We start from the raw sequence: 15,194 nt of genomic DNA on the forward strand, positions 1-15,194 counted from the left end.
TTTTTCCTATTATACTCTAAATAATTATTAATGTATTTTTAATTATTGATTAGAATTCAAAAAGATTTAAGAATAGTAACGAAATTTGAAAAAAATTTGAAGTGCTAAATTAATCTTTTTATATATAAATTAAATTTTTACTAATTAAAAAAATAACAAAATTTCTTATTTTTTCTACTCAAAATAAACATGCACGGTAATGAAATTCCAAAAAAATATTATCATTCATTAGTCATTTCATAAAATAATCATACAAATATAATATTATATATATAATTTTTTTTAAGAAAAAGTTGGAGAGTCGTGCCTCTCCCTGTCATAAAAAAGATCTGCCACTGTTTAAGAAAATCTTGAAAATTTACATAAATTATTTTATAAAATTAGACTCATTAATTATATGTATTAATTTATTAAGCCTCTGTCGAAATTTTAATCGACAAACAAAATATAGAAGAGGTGTAAAATCGTGCAAGGGACCACTGCAACCATTATATTAGACAATTACCTCGAGATTAGAAGGGTTTATTTATGAACTTTGGACCTAAAATTGTAGAAGTTTTGGATCTTTCTCATAGGTGGTTAAGGTGCAATGAGCACATTCCATGCAAAGGCATCATACACATTAACGCACCACCCCTTTTTAATCACATTAGGTCACGTTGTGAGAGCTTGGAACAAGGTTTCTTGCACTCTTAAATAACACGATAATATATTATCAGATATAAATATAATTTTCATAAAAAAATATATCAAAATTTAATTGGTTTTATTTCTTCAGATATCTATGACATATAAGTGATATCACATGAGTTCACCTGATATTGAGATCGAGATATATAATCTCAACACCTTGTCCTAGACACGTGGACTTAATAATGATGATCCAAAAAGCAAAGCAAATCATTTATGCTTTATTATCTTAGCTTACTCTCACAACCACTCAATCATTTCCAAACGCGTGTACATCGAGAATCCGAGGTCCTTTCCCATGTCTTTTTGCACGTTTAAAAGGACAAATTCATCCTACCCGTCCATTTACCTTAAAACAGATCCAACGGCTAGGAAGAAATCCGCTCCAAGCCATCCATAACACCCAATGGAAAGGCTCCACGTGGCCATCGAGAACCGCCATAGGCACGAAATATTACCTGGAATTGCCGGTCGCAAAGCGAAACCGTGCATAGTTTGTGTTTTGTTTTTTTTTCCTTGTAGCCAGGGTTTGTTGGAGCAGTAGCAATACCATAACATAGCACATCGATTTAGGTTTCTTTCATCGTCACCATATTCAAGAGAACAACAACAACACTGTTCCCTTTTTCCACGATATTAGTTATTTTGAGGTTTCTTCGCTTGTGGACGTCGACTCTTCCTTCAACCGCAATTTTCGGTGCCTATTTTTTTTTTTTTTTTTCATTTTATCTGAAAAATTTAGCATCATTTAATGTTTCATCACCTACTCTCTCCTTTACCTGATCATCCCTAATTATTACAACTCGATACTTTGCTTTTCCAAGACTTGGTCTTTTGCATCATAATTAAAATTATAAAATTTGATTAATTAGATCCAAATCCAATCATCATTCCTTGCTACTTCCCCAGATAACGTACTTTTCCTGGAACCCTAGAAGAATTCAGCCAACAACAGTGTTCAGTGTGAAAAGCTGCCTTTGTTTGTTGTTGATTTAGTGATTATTGGTTTTTATATGTATGATTTGGGAGAGACTATGCCTGTGGGAATGGATTTCTCTCCTCTGTTAGAGGACAAAGAGGGTGCATTTGTGGTGGAAGATGAGAAATTGGGAGATTCGGATTCGGATAATCTAAAACCAATGACCAAGGGTAAACCTCCGCGGCATGGTTCGGGTATGAGGCACAGCGTTAGCACCACCAAATTGGTGGCTGTGCTGGATTTGGTAAGTTTATTGTTTTCATCAAGTTATGTTTTGACAATCTGGTTTAATACTTGCTAGCTACTGTTTTCGGTTAGTCTTTTATCTTGTTTCTCTGTTGCCCTTACAATTGTCAATTCTGTAGCTTTCTTGTAATGCCTTCAGTCAATCTTTATGATTCGTCGTGGGAAGCTATGTGAACTTGCATGCCGTGAAGATTTGATATTCTTTCCAACTTCTTATGGAACTTCATTTCCTTTTCAACAATAATACTATACTTCACTTTGTAATGTGTCGGTTGTCTAATTTGTCTGTTTCTCTCTCTCTCTTTTTTTTAAGAGTTCGGATGTGGGGGTTACTGGGAGCAAGTCATCTTCTGAAGAAAAGACAGAGTTTCTACCAATGTTTCGGTCAGGAAGTTGTGCTGAAATAGGACCTAAACAATACATGGAAGATGAACACATATGTATAGATGATCTTATTCAGCATATAGGTCCTGCTTCAACTATTCCTTCACCCGGAGCTTTTTATGGGGTTCGTCGTCTATTTTATTTTTATATTTTACCTGACATTATAGTTTACAATCACTTTGATAACGCCAGATTTTTCCATTAATGTTACTTGGATGCATTTATTCCCCCTCCTTTGGATTATACTCTATATTTTTATCAAAAAGTTATCTTTTATAACCACTGTTCTGAATCCAACCTTTCTTGACACCTGTAATGTTTATGGGATGAATTATGGGTGATGTTAAAATTTGACAGTGCTGAAAATCAGGAGACACTGTTTTATTCTGATTATTTATTTTTGTTGCCCACATGATGTGATTCAGAGTTCCGGACTCTATTTTTGTTTGCATGTTAAGTTTAACAGTTCATTAACCTCTACTCACTGTACAGGTGTTTGATGGCCATGGAGGTACAGACGCAGCTTTGTTTATAAGAAATAACATCCTAAGGTTCATAGTTGAGGACTCCCATTTTCCAACTTGTGTGGGGAAAGCAATTACAAGTGCGTTTCTGAAAGCTGATTATGAATTTGCAGATTCTAGTGCACTTGATATTTCCTCTGGCACCACTGCTTTAACTGCTCTTGTATTTGGAAGGTAATCAATATTCATTATGATTATATTAATGTCCATGATTCAGTATCAGCTTCACTAATTATGACAACCGGCAATTATTACTAATAGTTGCCTTCCTAGCGTGTTGGCTTTTAGTTGTATAGGGAAGGAAGTTGGTACATTGTAGTGCCTTTTATTTATGGAAAATGTTAACCGGTGTCCGTTAAAAAATAAAAGCAAAAAGTTATTATTAAAAAGTGTACCACACATTCTTCTATGTAACCTTATTTTAATTTCCAATGAAAACTTTCTACATATAGCCAGACCCTTTACTTGTACACATAATAAATCATAATGTGTTACGAGCATGCATTTAATATTTCCCATGTGGAGACTGCAAATGCACCTAGTTGCATGATTTCCTCAAGTTGTGAAATTTCATCGTTGACAGGACCATGATTGTTGCCAATGCCGGAGATTGTCGAGCTGTACTGGGGAGACGAGGTAGAGCAGTTGAGATGTCAACAGACCAGAAACCGAATTGCATTTCGGAAAAGCTAAGGATTGAGAAACTTGGCGGAGTGGTATACGATGGTTACTTGAACGGCCAGTTATCTGTTTCCCGTGCCTTGGGAGACTGGCACATGAAGGGTCCCAAGGGTTCTGCATGCCCCTTGAGTGCTGAGCCAGAGCTGCGAGAAATCAACCTGACCGAGGATGATGAGTTCTTGATTATGGGCTGCGATGGCCTTTGGGATGTAATGAGTAACCAGTGTGCTGTCACCATGGCCAGGAAAGAATTGATGATACATAATGACCCTCAAAGGTGTTCAAGAGAGCTTGTCAGAGAGGCTCTTAAGCGTCACTCGTGTGATAATTTAACAGTTATCGTCGTATGTTTCTCCCCAGATCCCCCTCCTAGGATAGAGATGCCACCTTCTCGAGTCAGGAGGAGTATATCAGCGGAAGGCCTCAATTTACTTAAGGGTGTATTGGACTGTTAGTGTTAGTTTGTGATGATTGTTTAGGTTTAGATAAGAATGGATATTATTGTGTGTATAAAATTATTTTGATGTGGTGGTTGCTGGGGGATCTTCGCCCTCCACTGCTGTCCCATACATTCCATGATTATTCTATTTGTTCACCTTCCTAACATCCCTTAGAGAACCGTTTTGTTGTACATAAGAGGTCATTAGTTTCTTCAGTTTAATGGGATTATATTCATCAGTTGGGATTCCTTTCCTCTCAAGAACGGTATACGAGATAATGCTTTTCGCTTGTCTATTTATGCTTTTCTTTACTCTTTTGACGTAAGGAATAAAGGTAGTCGTAAAATCGGTGAACCGGGGATAGACAAACTCCTTAAATACAAATCGTGGATGAGTACACCAGACTTAGACTAACCCAGAATAACTTCCAAATCTTAGAGAATAATCCAGAAATTGGCAGTTTAATATTATGTTGATCTCGGAAATGGATGAAACATTTTTGAAAATCGCAAAATGCCAAGCAATATCCAGTTTATCAGACAAACAATAATGCTCTCCCCAAACTCTCAGCCACTTCTGTGATGTTTTATATGGCCATCTTCCAGGATGGTTAGAGATAAGAACTTGTTCTTCTGAGTTTCTAACATTGGAACTTGATAATATAACTATCAAGTGTAAAAACCAATTCTTATATAGGAACTGAGTGATCAAAAAATTATTTTGCTTCTCTGAATCAATCAAAAAATTTAAAGACGTGCAGTCCGTTGTAGACTTGATTTAAAGTCTCAAGAATTCTATCATTGGAATGAAAAATTGTTTGAAATTCTATAGAAATGTAAGGTCTACTAAAAATAAGTTAAAAACCACAGCTGGGTTCTCCATTGGGTGAGGTATCTAGTCTATGAAATTACTAGGTATTACTAAATATTTTTAACAAAAAAAATACAAAAAACAAAACAAGATTTTAGACCCTTGATAATTACTTGATTAGAGAGTCTGATCCACCACATTGCTGAAAGAGTCTTCTTTTGTAATGAGAAAATAGACCATTTCCAATACCATGAATTTTGGGATGCACTCTATCAATTTATAATTTGGCCAAAAGCTGGTATTTCCAGCCATCCTAATATCCATCGTTTTAGAGCTCTCCATTACGTCCATCGTCGTCGACCTCTGCCGCATGTGATACACTGCATGAATATAGCCATATCAAGTCATCTACATATACCATAATTTTAAGTTTCAATTGTTAATAAGTACGATGTTTGAAATATTACAAAAGCTCTTGACAAGAATCGAGTCAACTTAGAAGAATCTCGTTTTGAATTTGAGTAAATTATACTCCTCTTACCGGAGAAATTAATGTGGTACAACTTGGTTCATTTTAATGTAAATAAATCTTTTTAAGAGTAATTTTCTTCTATCTTTCTATTACTCTTAATATTTTCTGCAACTAGTCTTAAAACTCCACCATGAACTGAGACTTCAGAAGATGAAATTAAGATTCTAAATTTCTAAGTGGAGATATAAAGCTAATAATGTGAATACTGAAAATATTATCTTTTCTATTATAATCCAAAAATCGATAACACAATGTTCAAAATTAATTGTCAATCACCTTAGAAATTGAGGAGAAAAGAGAAATATGTCCACCACCACTAACAAAATTGTTTACATTGAAATGAATTAAAGTGAAGCACATGTTAACCTGTCAAAGGGGGTGTAACTTATAAAAATTAGGAGAGCATAGAAAAATTTAAGCATCTATCAGATGATGTCGACAGCGTATTTTATTCTTTGAAGTTCAATTTTGATGTCCGTCAGGTAGTTGTAGTTTACTTCAACGGACTATATGTAACATTTCAGATCCTTGGAGGAGGCATGTGTTTACTTCACTAAAAACAATAAATATATCACTTGCCAATGGATGCACGGAAATTTACGAGAGCAGCAAAAGCTTTGTAAGTGTGGAACTATCCTACATGGGTCAAAGGTCATATACGATACATATATTCAAATTCATTCCTATAAGCCCCCTTTTACTAGGAAGATAGGCCAGAAGGAAGACCACCTCAGTAATTCTAAAAGCTAGTTAGAATGCTTGTGATCAATAAACAATGATATTATCTTTAGAACATACAACCTGGTACCCAAATACCAATTTTAGAACATGAATTCAACAAATGTGTCTCGCCTTATCAAGCAGACCAATATGTTAGGATAAATTCCTACAATTATATTTTAAGTTACCTCGTTTGACTGCAGTGTTTGCTCAAATCTTGACAAAGAACTTTGCTCACACCTCCCACTTTAACAGATCCTTTTCTGATCAATTCAGCCAACTGCAAGATTGGCATCATTTGAAAAAGAAAAACCATCACTGCCATATAATGCAGATGAACATATATACATTAACTTCTAAAAATTCAGAACATGAAAATTCACCTCATCCTCTGTTTCTTCAAGTAATCTGGTCACAGTGCACAGATGGTTAGTCCACAAATGCAATACTCAAGCTTTAACAATAACTTGTTGCAAAAGATAAAGGCAACGCTTTGATGCCAAAAGTATCCAGTTAAAAAATATTACTAGAGGTAAAAGCATAAAACTAGTTGCCTCTTACCTCCCACAATAAGAAGATATAGCTTTTGAATATGCCCGAGCTTCTTGCTTATCTATCAAGAGAAGAATTTAGAATAGAGTATTTTTATCAGAAAATTGATGAGAATTAAAGAAATATCTAAATATTTATTTGCTAAAGCATTAAAAAAAGAAGCAGACAACTAAAATGCTAAACACAGGATTAATCATCACAATGCAACAAACAGAAATATTTCACAGGTTAGTCTGATACGATAAGATGTCAACAATACTCAAAAGAATACATGCCACATGGTAAAATAAGTACTTCAAAACACCCTATTCAAGACAAGCATTCAAAATGCTAAATAAAATATATATTCTTATCCTCAATGTGTGAATTTTTTGAATGATTACAATTTAACACCCCTATTCATTCTACCACAAGCAAAATAATGGTTAATCTCTTATCATTTTAATTGTTCAACATATCATTGGACTGTTGAGTAACATAAAGCCCACATATTCTAGAAAAGACAGGTGTAGCATAAATGTTTTCTTAACTATGCTCCTCAGTTATTGGTTGCCAATTGCCATGAAAACCTGAATATCTTTTTTCTTGATGTTGAAGAAACAGTCTTGAAGTATATGGGCAGTAAAACAAACATACTGGAAAAATTGCAGAAGTCAACTATGCTATGGATAAAATAGAGGGCATACTTGTTATGATGTTATCCCAGCTATTCACTTTGAACCATTCATAGGTATTTGCACTTATCTGCAAAAATAGATGAAAATAGAATACCAATAACACCCACTCTGGAATATCTAAATATACAGCAAGTCAAAGGGGCAAAGAAGTGGTAGTATATAATAAGTATGATGCATTTATAACAAAATTTCCATATAAAATGTAAACACTAACACAACAAATAGCTACAGATTAAGAAACTGGAACAGTGAAGAAGAACAAATGTAAAGTATATAATCAAGCACCTTGAGTGTATAATCTTGCATCTTTTCACAAAGGCCGTCAAGAAGTTCAACGACTCTTAACTCGCTAACTCTGTATATTGTATAAAACAGTTTCACAGTTACGCAATCATTAGATGTTAGTAACTACGTTGAACAAATACATTTATCTTCAAGAGATCAACATACAGAGATGTAATTATAACTGTTTGAAGAAATCAGATGACCGATGTCAGATTGAATTCTGAAAATGAAAAAGTAGAGGATTCAGTTCCCAACAACTCCCTACCATACTATTCATTTCAACAATTTCCCAATCTATGTATGGATATACGAATGGAATAATGAAACAGAACGACACAAAATAAAGTTATTGTTTCATTGGCCGAATATTTTTATGATGAAGCATAGAAAAATATTGGGGATCTGGCTCCTCTAATGTGAGAAAGTATACTTTAGAGAATAAAATGCACTCACAAACATTGATTAGAAAAAAATTAACATTGAGAACTGAAATAAAATAAAATCTTATACATATATAACAAACTCTAAAATTAATTACAATCTCATCAACAAATGCGAGTACAATTTATCTCCTAAAGTGCACTTTAGGAGCCAAATCCAAAACGTAGCTTCAACTCACAGCGTCCAATTGAAGGGAAATTAGTATCTTCCCATTCCATTTCATCATGTTGCATCAATCCAAATATATATATACCTGTAATCGATTAGTTTTCCTTCACGTTGGCCTTTGGAGTCTAAGCGATGGCGCATATCTAAGTGATTCCGTGGCCTCTCCTGCGGAAATCGCAATGTCTCAATATTCGAAAAGCGGATCGTAAAAGATGTATGATCGAATTGAAATTAAAAAACATAAAAAAAAAAAAGACGTTACAGCAGAAAGCCCAATCTCTAGCTCCTCCTGCAAGGTGCAAACGATTGTGAGAGTGAGACCTAAATACGAAATGGTTATGAAATGAAGAATAAGATCTCATATGATTTAAAATAATATGATTAAAAATGGATCTATTTCGAGTTTGAATGGGGAGAGGGAAGAAAGCATACATACCGCGACGGCTTTGCAGGCGGCACATTTGTCATCAACGGCGTCGGAGGAGAGTAACATTCCGACGAGTATGAAGAGAAACAAAAACAGCATTGAGAATGACCCTGACATTCTCTTCTCTCTCTTTCACGCTTTCACCTCTCTACTCAGTATAGTCTTTGCTGCTAAAATCAATGATACATAAACTTCTCGAGCCTTCTCAGCCAACGCATAATATATATAGTTAATTTAAATATATTTTTAATATTTTAAATTTAAGATAAATTTATTTTTATTTTTTAAATTTAAAATAATTATTTTTAATCTTTATAATTTTTAAAAATATTATTTTAATCTCTTAAATTATTGATAATTAACAAATTAATAAATTAAAATAATAATATAATATTAATTAGATTTAATATGATATTTTTATAAATAATAATATTAATAGATAGATTTTATGATATAATATTTGATAAATTTTTTAACAAAATTTAATTGTAAAAATTAAAATAAATTTTTTAAAATTATGAAGATTAAAAAGATTAATTTTAAATTTAAAAAATATAAAAAAATTATTCATAATAATCTTAATTTTTTTAATCAATATAATAATTTCATATTTCCTTGCACCATTTTTCTCTCTTATTAATTTTCTTACTTTTTATATATAATAAGTTTGGAACAATTTTAACTTTAAAAAGGTTTAATATATCAGTAAGTAATTGAGTTTTTAAAAAATGTAATTGAATTTTAATTTATTTTTTTTGTGATTAATTTTTTTTACTCAAATATAATTAAGTTCTTAGAATTAGTAAAATTGTCGCAAAATTTTATTTTATTGCAATTTCAAGCTACCATAAATTAATTCAGAGATTCAATATTGTTAAATATTAATAACTCAATTATAATTTTTAACTTTAAGGAAGTAATTAAGATTTGTTAAAAAATCAGAAACATACTAAAATCTTTTTTTTTTTAAGTATGGAACAATTTTATGTTTTCAACATATTGAATATATCTATTTTTATGAGTTACTGTAAATAAGAATATTTATAAGATACTATATTAGTCTTTTAATTATTATTAGTTTAAAAATCTGGGGCAAATTATATTTTCTTTTTTTTAGAATTATTTGACAGATTTAGTATTATATGTAGTCGTATATATAATTGGGTTTTTTTTTTCAAATTAGAAATAAAAAAGGTAAAAGAATGTAAATAATGTTCATGATTAAAAAGTTATATTTTATAATGATTGATGAACATGGTAGTACTCATGGTATGGTAGTCATTTTTTTCTTATAAATTTCGTGTATCTCTTTAAGAAAAAGACACATCAAGTAGTACAACTAACTATCCTCTGTCTTGTCTTCTCTGCTCTTTTTTGAGTTTTGGGTTTGAGACATTCTAGTCTCAGGCCTTAGTGCAAATATTAAGAAGTTCGTGTTATATCCGGTGTTTTAAAACTCGGATCGACTCGGCCGGTCAGATCGGTTGGACCGGGAATTGGTGGTCTAGTCGGTTCGAATCTGAAGTTAGATTGGTTATGCAGTCGACCCGTTTCAAACCGGATTGAACCGGTCAATTTTCTGGTTCAACCGGTGAACCGGTGGGTCAAACCGGTTCAACCACTTTTTTTTCTTATTTTTTTTAAATTTTTTTAAGGGACCATAAATCACAAAAATAATAATGAAAATTGAATCTCTTAATGAAAAAGCAAGGAGTCTTATTAAATATAACAATAACTACTTATTCTAATATATTTGTTTGCAATATATACAACTTAAATAACTTTTATAGTATATTATTAATTTTAAATTATATATTTAATAATGCAATATCTATGTAAATATTACATATATTATTTTGTGATATTAATTGCAAGCATATTATATATGTACATATTATTTATATTTTTAATTTGTATTAATATACCGTTTAACATGTAATTTTTTTATGTATTTTTTTACAAAATAAAAATAAAAAAAAATTTTATATAAGATAGAAAAATTGAAATTTAAAATAAGATATCAATTTATTAAAATTTATAAGTATAAAATATATTTAATATAAATATTTTTTAATAAAAATCGAGTCATGCGGTTCAACTAGTGACCCACCGGTTCAACCTTTGACCCACTGGTTCAACCTTTGACCCACTGACCCAGTACCTTAACCGGTTCGATGACCGGTCCGGTTTTTAAAACTATGGTTCTATCTTAGGGTTTTCATATGGAATTTGGCCACGTTTGAGTCAAGAAGCAAAAAAATCTGAAGATTTGAAGACTTTTTTTGTTCTCTATGTTGGGATAAAATTTCTTAAACCAAATAGAAATTTTTCATTAATCAATATTAAGAACTGTTGTCTCAGATTATAGAGTTAATATTAATAATACGTACCTGTATCCATTGACGTTGATCAAAAGGTTGTAGCGGAATAGTCTTTTGGTGTAATGATCTTCTTCAGCCAAATCGCTGGATTCCTTGATGGGACTTGATGTTACTCTTCTGATGGGGAGACAGAGAGACATGTGTTTCTGATTTGGCATATTGGGGACCATAACCATCTTTATGATTTTAAACCTATTAGGGTTCCCATTAACCCCTAACGGGCCAAATCTGGTTTTCACTTATATGGGCCCATATCAATTTTTCCTGTAAGGCTCACTAAAATTAGATCACTTTTATTGAACCCAACTAAATGTAAATAACTAATATAAATACTACAAATAATATATGCAGCCCACAATAATTATTAGAAATAAAATTTCTAACAATCTCCCACTTGGACTTTATATTCATTTAAGTATTTATATCACAAAAATCTTTAGGCGCGCAACCGTATGTTATTTACTTTTAGACTCCCCTTAAACAATCTGGTCCATCTCATACAACAACAGGGAACCACTACAACTTTCATCACTATCTAATGTGACTAAACCATAATGATCACCACAATTGTATGCACTCAATGACATAGATCAAATATGGATAAGTGGCATAGAAATTACATGCAACGTGATCTTAGTCATGTCTATTTCCAACTGGTCCAAACTTTATTCTTTATAGAGATCCATTCAAAACGCAACATATATATATTGCACAAAAACAAGTTCAGAATAAAATTATAAACATCAACTTTATTTCTGTAGAAAATCCAAATAATACAAATATCTGGAAAAAATAAAAATAAAGAAGACACAACATAAATGAGACTCCCACTAAACTAAGGTACTATAAGGAATTACACCCATATGAGCAGTGTGCTCATGAAAGACTTTAAGCACCAAACCCTTAGTAAGTGGATCAGCTAGCATAAAATTAGTCCCTATATGTTCTATAGAAATTTGCTTATTCTGAACTCTTTCCTTAACAACCAGAAACTTTATATCAATGAATTTTGACTTGGTTATACTCCTATTATTATTGGAATAAAGAACTGCAGAGTTATTATCACAATAGATTTTCAATGGTCTTTCAATGCCATTAACCACGCATAAATTAGTGATAAAATTTCGCAGCCATATCCCATGGTTGGATGCCTCAAAACAAGCAATGAACTCTGCAACCATGGTTGATGAAACTATAATAGTCTGTTTAACAGACTTCCAAGAGATAGTTCCTCCAGCCAACATAAAGATGTATCCAGATGTGGAGCGTTTACTGTCTTGACATCCGGCAAAATCAGAGTCTGAGTATCCAATGATCTCTAAACTGTCAGACTTTTGATAAGTGAGCATATATCTTTTTGTTCTCTTCAAATAGCGCATTACACGCTTTACTGCTTTCCAATGCTGCATCCCAGTATTACTTAAGTATCTACCCAAAACTCCCACTATAAATGTAATATCGGGACGAGTACAAACTTGAGCATACATTAGACTTCCCACAGCTGAAGCATAGGGAATCTTTTGCATCTCATTTCTTTCAAGGTCATTATTAGGGCACTGTTTGAGGCTAAATTTGTCTCCCTTGGCTATAGGGGTATCTCCTGGTTTACTATCTTTCATGCCGAATCTATTTAAAACTTTATCGATATAATTCTCTTGTGATAACCTTATGATACCATGAGAACGATCTCTTAGTATCTTAATACCTAATACAAAAGAGGCTTCACCAAGATCTTTCATTTCAAAATTCTTTGTTAAAAATCTCTTGGTTTCGTGCAATAAGCCTATATCGCTGCTGGCAAGCAGTATATCATCGACATATAACACCAAGAATATATATTTACTCCCACTAAACTTATGATAAACACAATCATCAACTATATTTGCCTCAAAACCATATGAGGTAATAACTTGATGGAACTTGTGATACCATTGACGGGAAGCTTGTTTGAGACCATAGATGGATTTCTTTAGTTTGCATACCATGGACTTTGAGTCACCAGACACAAAATTTTATGATTGCATCATATAAATTGTTTCTTTAATGTCACCATTTAGAAACGCAGTTTTAACATCCATCTGATGGAGCTCTAAATCATAATGAGCTACGAGTGTCATTATTATTCTAAAAGAATCCTTTGAAGAAACCGGAGAAAAGGTTTCTTTGTAATCAATGCCTTCCTTTTTGAGTGAAACCTTTAGCAACTAAACTAGCCTTATATCTCTCGATATTACCTTTTGAATCCCTCTTGGTTTTAAATATCCATTTACAACCAATAGATTTCACACCTTTTGGTAATTCAACGAGATCCCAAACATCGTTGTCTTGCATAGATTTCATCTCATCCTTCATGGCATCAATCCACTTTTGAGAGCTAGAACTTTGCATAGCTTGACAGAAGTTGATTGGATCATCCTCTGTTAAACCAATGCCATCCTCATGTTCTTGAAGAAACACAATGTAATCATCTGGAATTGCACTTTTCCTTTCTCTAGTGGATCTCCTTAATGGCACTTCTTGAGATTGTTGAGCTTGCTCTATAGGTATTTGAGAGAGAACCTCAATATTGTCTTGTGTAGGGACAATGTCAGGAATAACTCCATGATTGTCACCTATTATTGGGGTAGGTACTGGAATAGTAATAGGCACGAGGACTTGATCACTGTCAATGACAGCTTCTTCCTCAAAGATAACATTTCTTATGTTCTCTTCCTTCCCAAACTCAACATCCTTAAGGAATCTCGCATTCCCCATCTCAAAGAATGACCTAGTAGTGGGATTGTAAAATTTATAGCCCCGAGAGCTTTTAGGATAACCAACAAAATAACAGCTAACAGTCCTTGACTCCAGCTTGCTTTCATGCGGCCTATAAGAACGCGCTTCAGCCGGACAACCCCAAATGTGTAAATATTTTAGACTTGGCATTTTACCCGTCGATAGCTCATAAGGAGTTTTGTTAACTGCTTTACTTGGTACCCTATTTAGGATGTAGACTGCAGTCTTAAGCGCTTCTCCCCACAATGACTCTGGTAAGGAAGAATGACTAATCATACTTCTCACCATATCCTTAAGAGTCCTGTTTCTACGTTCTGCAACACCATTCATGCTTGGTTTCCCAAACATAGTATACTAAGGAACGATGCTACATTCCCTTAGGAAAAGCGCAAAAGGCCCTGGACGTTGTTCACCTGATCCATCATATCTACCGTAATATTCACCACCACGATCAGATTTGACGGCCTTAATTTTCTTTCCAAGTTGAAGCTCAACTTCAGCTTTAAAAGATTTGAAAACATCTAGGGATTGAGACTTCTCATGAATTAAAAATAGGTAGCCGTACCTTGAATAATCATCTATGAACGTAATGAAATATTGTTGTCCATTCCAAGATGTCGTAGGGAATGGTCCACAAATATCTGTGTGAATTAATTCCAAAACGTCCTTAGCCCTTTCGGCACCTAATTTTCTAGAATTTATTTGTTTACCCTTAATACATTCAACACAAACCTCAAAGTCTGACAAGTTAAAGGGTTCAAGAATCTCATCTGACACAAGCCTCTGAATTCTCTGTTTAGAGATATGGCCTAAACGCTTATGCCATAAGGTGGCTGAGTTCTCATTTATTTTACGTTTCGTACCACGAGAATCAATGTTAAAATTTTCTTTATTGGAACTAACTACATCTAGTAAGTATAAATTATCAATTAAAGAACCAGAACCAACAACATTTGAATTTTGATAGAGGCTAAATTTATTATTTCCAAATGAACAAGAAAAATCAAATTTGTCCAAACTAGAAATAGAAATTAAATTCCGCCTAAAAGACAGTACAACAAAAGTCTCAAATAAATCCAAATGAAATCCAATTTTTAACTGTAATCTAAATGTTCCAATAGCCTCCACTGTGACCTTGTTGCCATCACCCACATATATAAATCTTTCATTATCACTTGGCGGTCGGCTCCAAAGGCAACCCTTTCTTTACACGCCAAGAGGCGTACTTGGGACACTCTTTCTTCATGTGCCCAGGCTTCTTGCAGAAGAAGAAAGTAGGTGTGTTCTCATCCTTTTTGACTTTCTTTAGTTGAGAAGTCCTTTCTACAACATCCTTATTATTCTTTCTCTTCCTATTCTGAGAGCTTGACGCTAAATGAGCCACTTTCAGTCTTTTCTCTTTGTTGCCTTTCCTCCTCTTGCACACAGTGAGAAATCAATTCATTCAAGGTCCATTTATCTTTCTGAGTATTATAACTCACC

At 33.2% G+C, this 15,194-nt stretch overlaps 2 protein-coding genes across 3 annotated transcripts; one reads left to right on the top strand and one right to left on the bottom strand.

Annotated features, from left to right (window-relative positions):
- The first annotated feature begins 1,150 nt into the window (after positions 1-1,150).
- Positions 1,151-4,207, top strand: LOC109801856 (putative protein phosphatase 2C 27). 2 transcript variants are annotated; one of them, XM_020362992.3, is made up of 5 exons: positions 1,151-1,387; positions 1,600-1,913; positions 2,229-2,423; positions 2,792-2,997; positions 3,407-4,207. In XM_020362992.3, exons 2-5 carry the CDS (start codon positions 1,704-1,706, stop codon positions 3,957-3,959), a joined length of 1,164 nt encoding a protein of 387 aa, XP_020218581.1. In that variant the 5' UTR covers positions 1,151-1,387; positions 1,600-1,703; the 3' UTR covers positions 3,960-4,207. The 2 variants fall into 2 exon arrangements, with proteins under 2 accessions (XP_020218581.1, XP_082930030.1); XM_083073904.1 differs by having other exon boundaries at positions 1,151-1,913.
- Positions 4,208-4,720: 513 nt separating this feature from the next.
- On the bottom strand, positions 4,721-8,755 carry LOC109801857 (TLR4 regulator/MIR-interacting MSAP protein). The gene is made up of 9 exons (XM_020362993.3): positions 8,566-8,755; positions 8,392-8,418; positions 8,215-8,294; positions 7,521-7,590; positions 7,245-7,302; positions 6,568-6,619; positions 6,390-6,414; positions 6,195-6,286; positions 4,721-5,134 (listed from the first exon to the last, which is right to left on the bottom strand). The coding sequence occupies exons 1-9, from the start codon at positions 8,671-8,673 to the stop codon at positions 5,083-5,085; spliced, it is 564 nt and encodes a 187-aa protein (XP_020218582.1). The 5' UTR covers positions 8,674-8,755; the 3' UTR covers positions 4,721-5,082.
- Between the last annotated feature and the right edge of the window lie 6,439 nt (positions 8,756-15,194).

The sequence above is a fragment of the Cajanus cajan genome, chromosome 4 (assembly GCF_000230855.2).
Source record: "Cajanus cajan strain Asha chromosome 4, NIPB_CcT2T_4, whole genome shotgun sequence".
Classification (NCBI taxonomy): domain Eukaryota; kingdom Viridiplantae; phylum Streptophyta; class Magnoliopsida; order Fabales; family Fabaceae; genus Cajanus; species Cajanus cajan.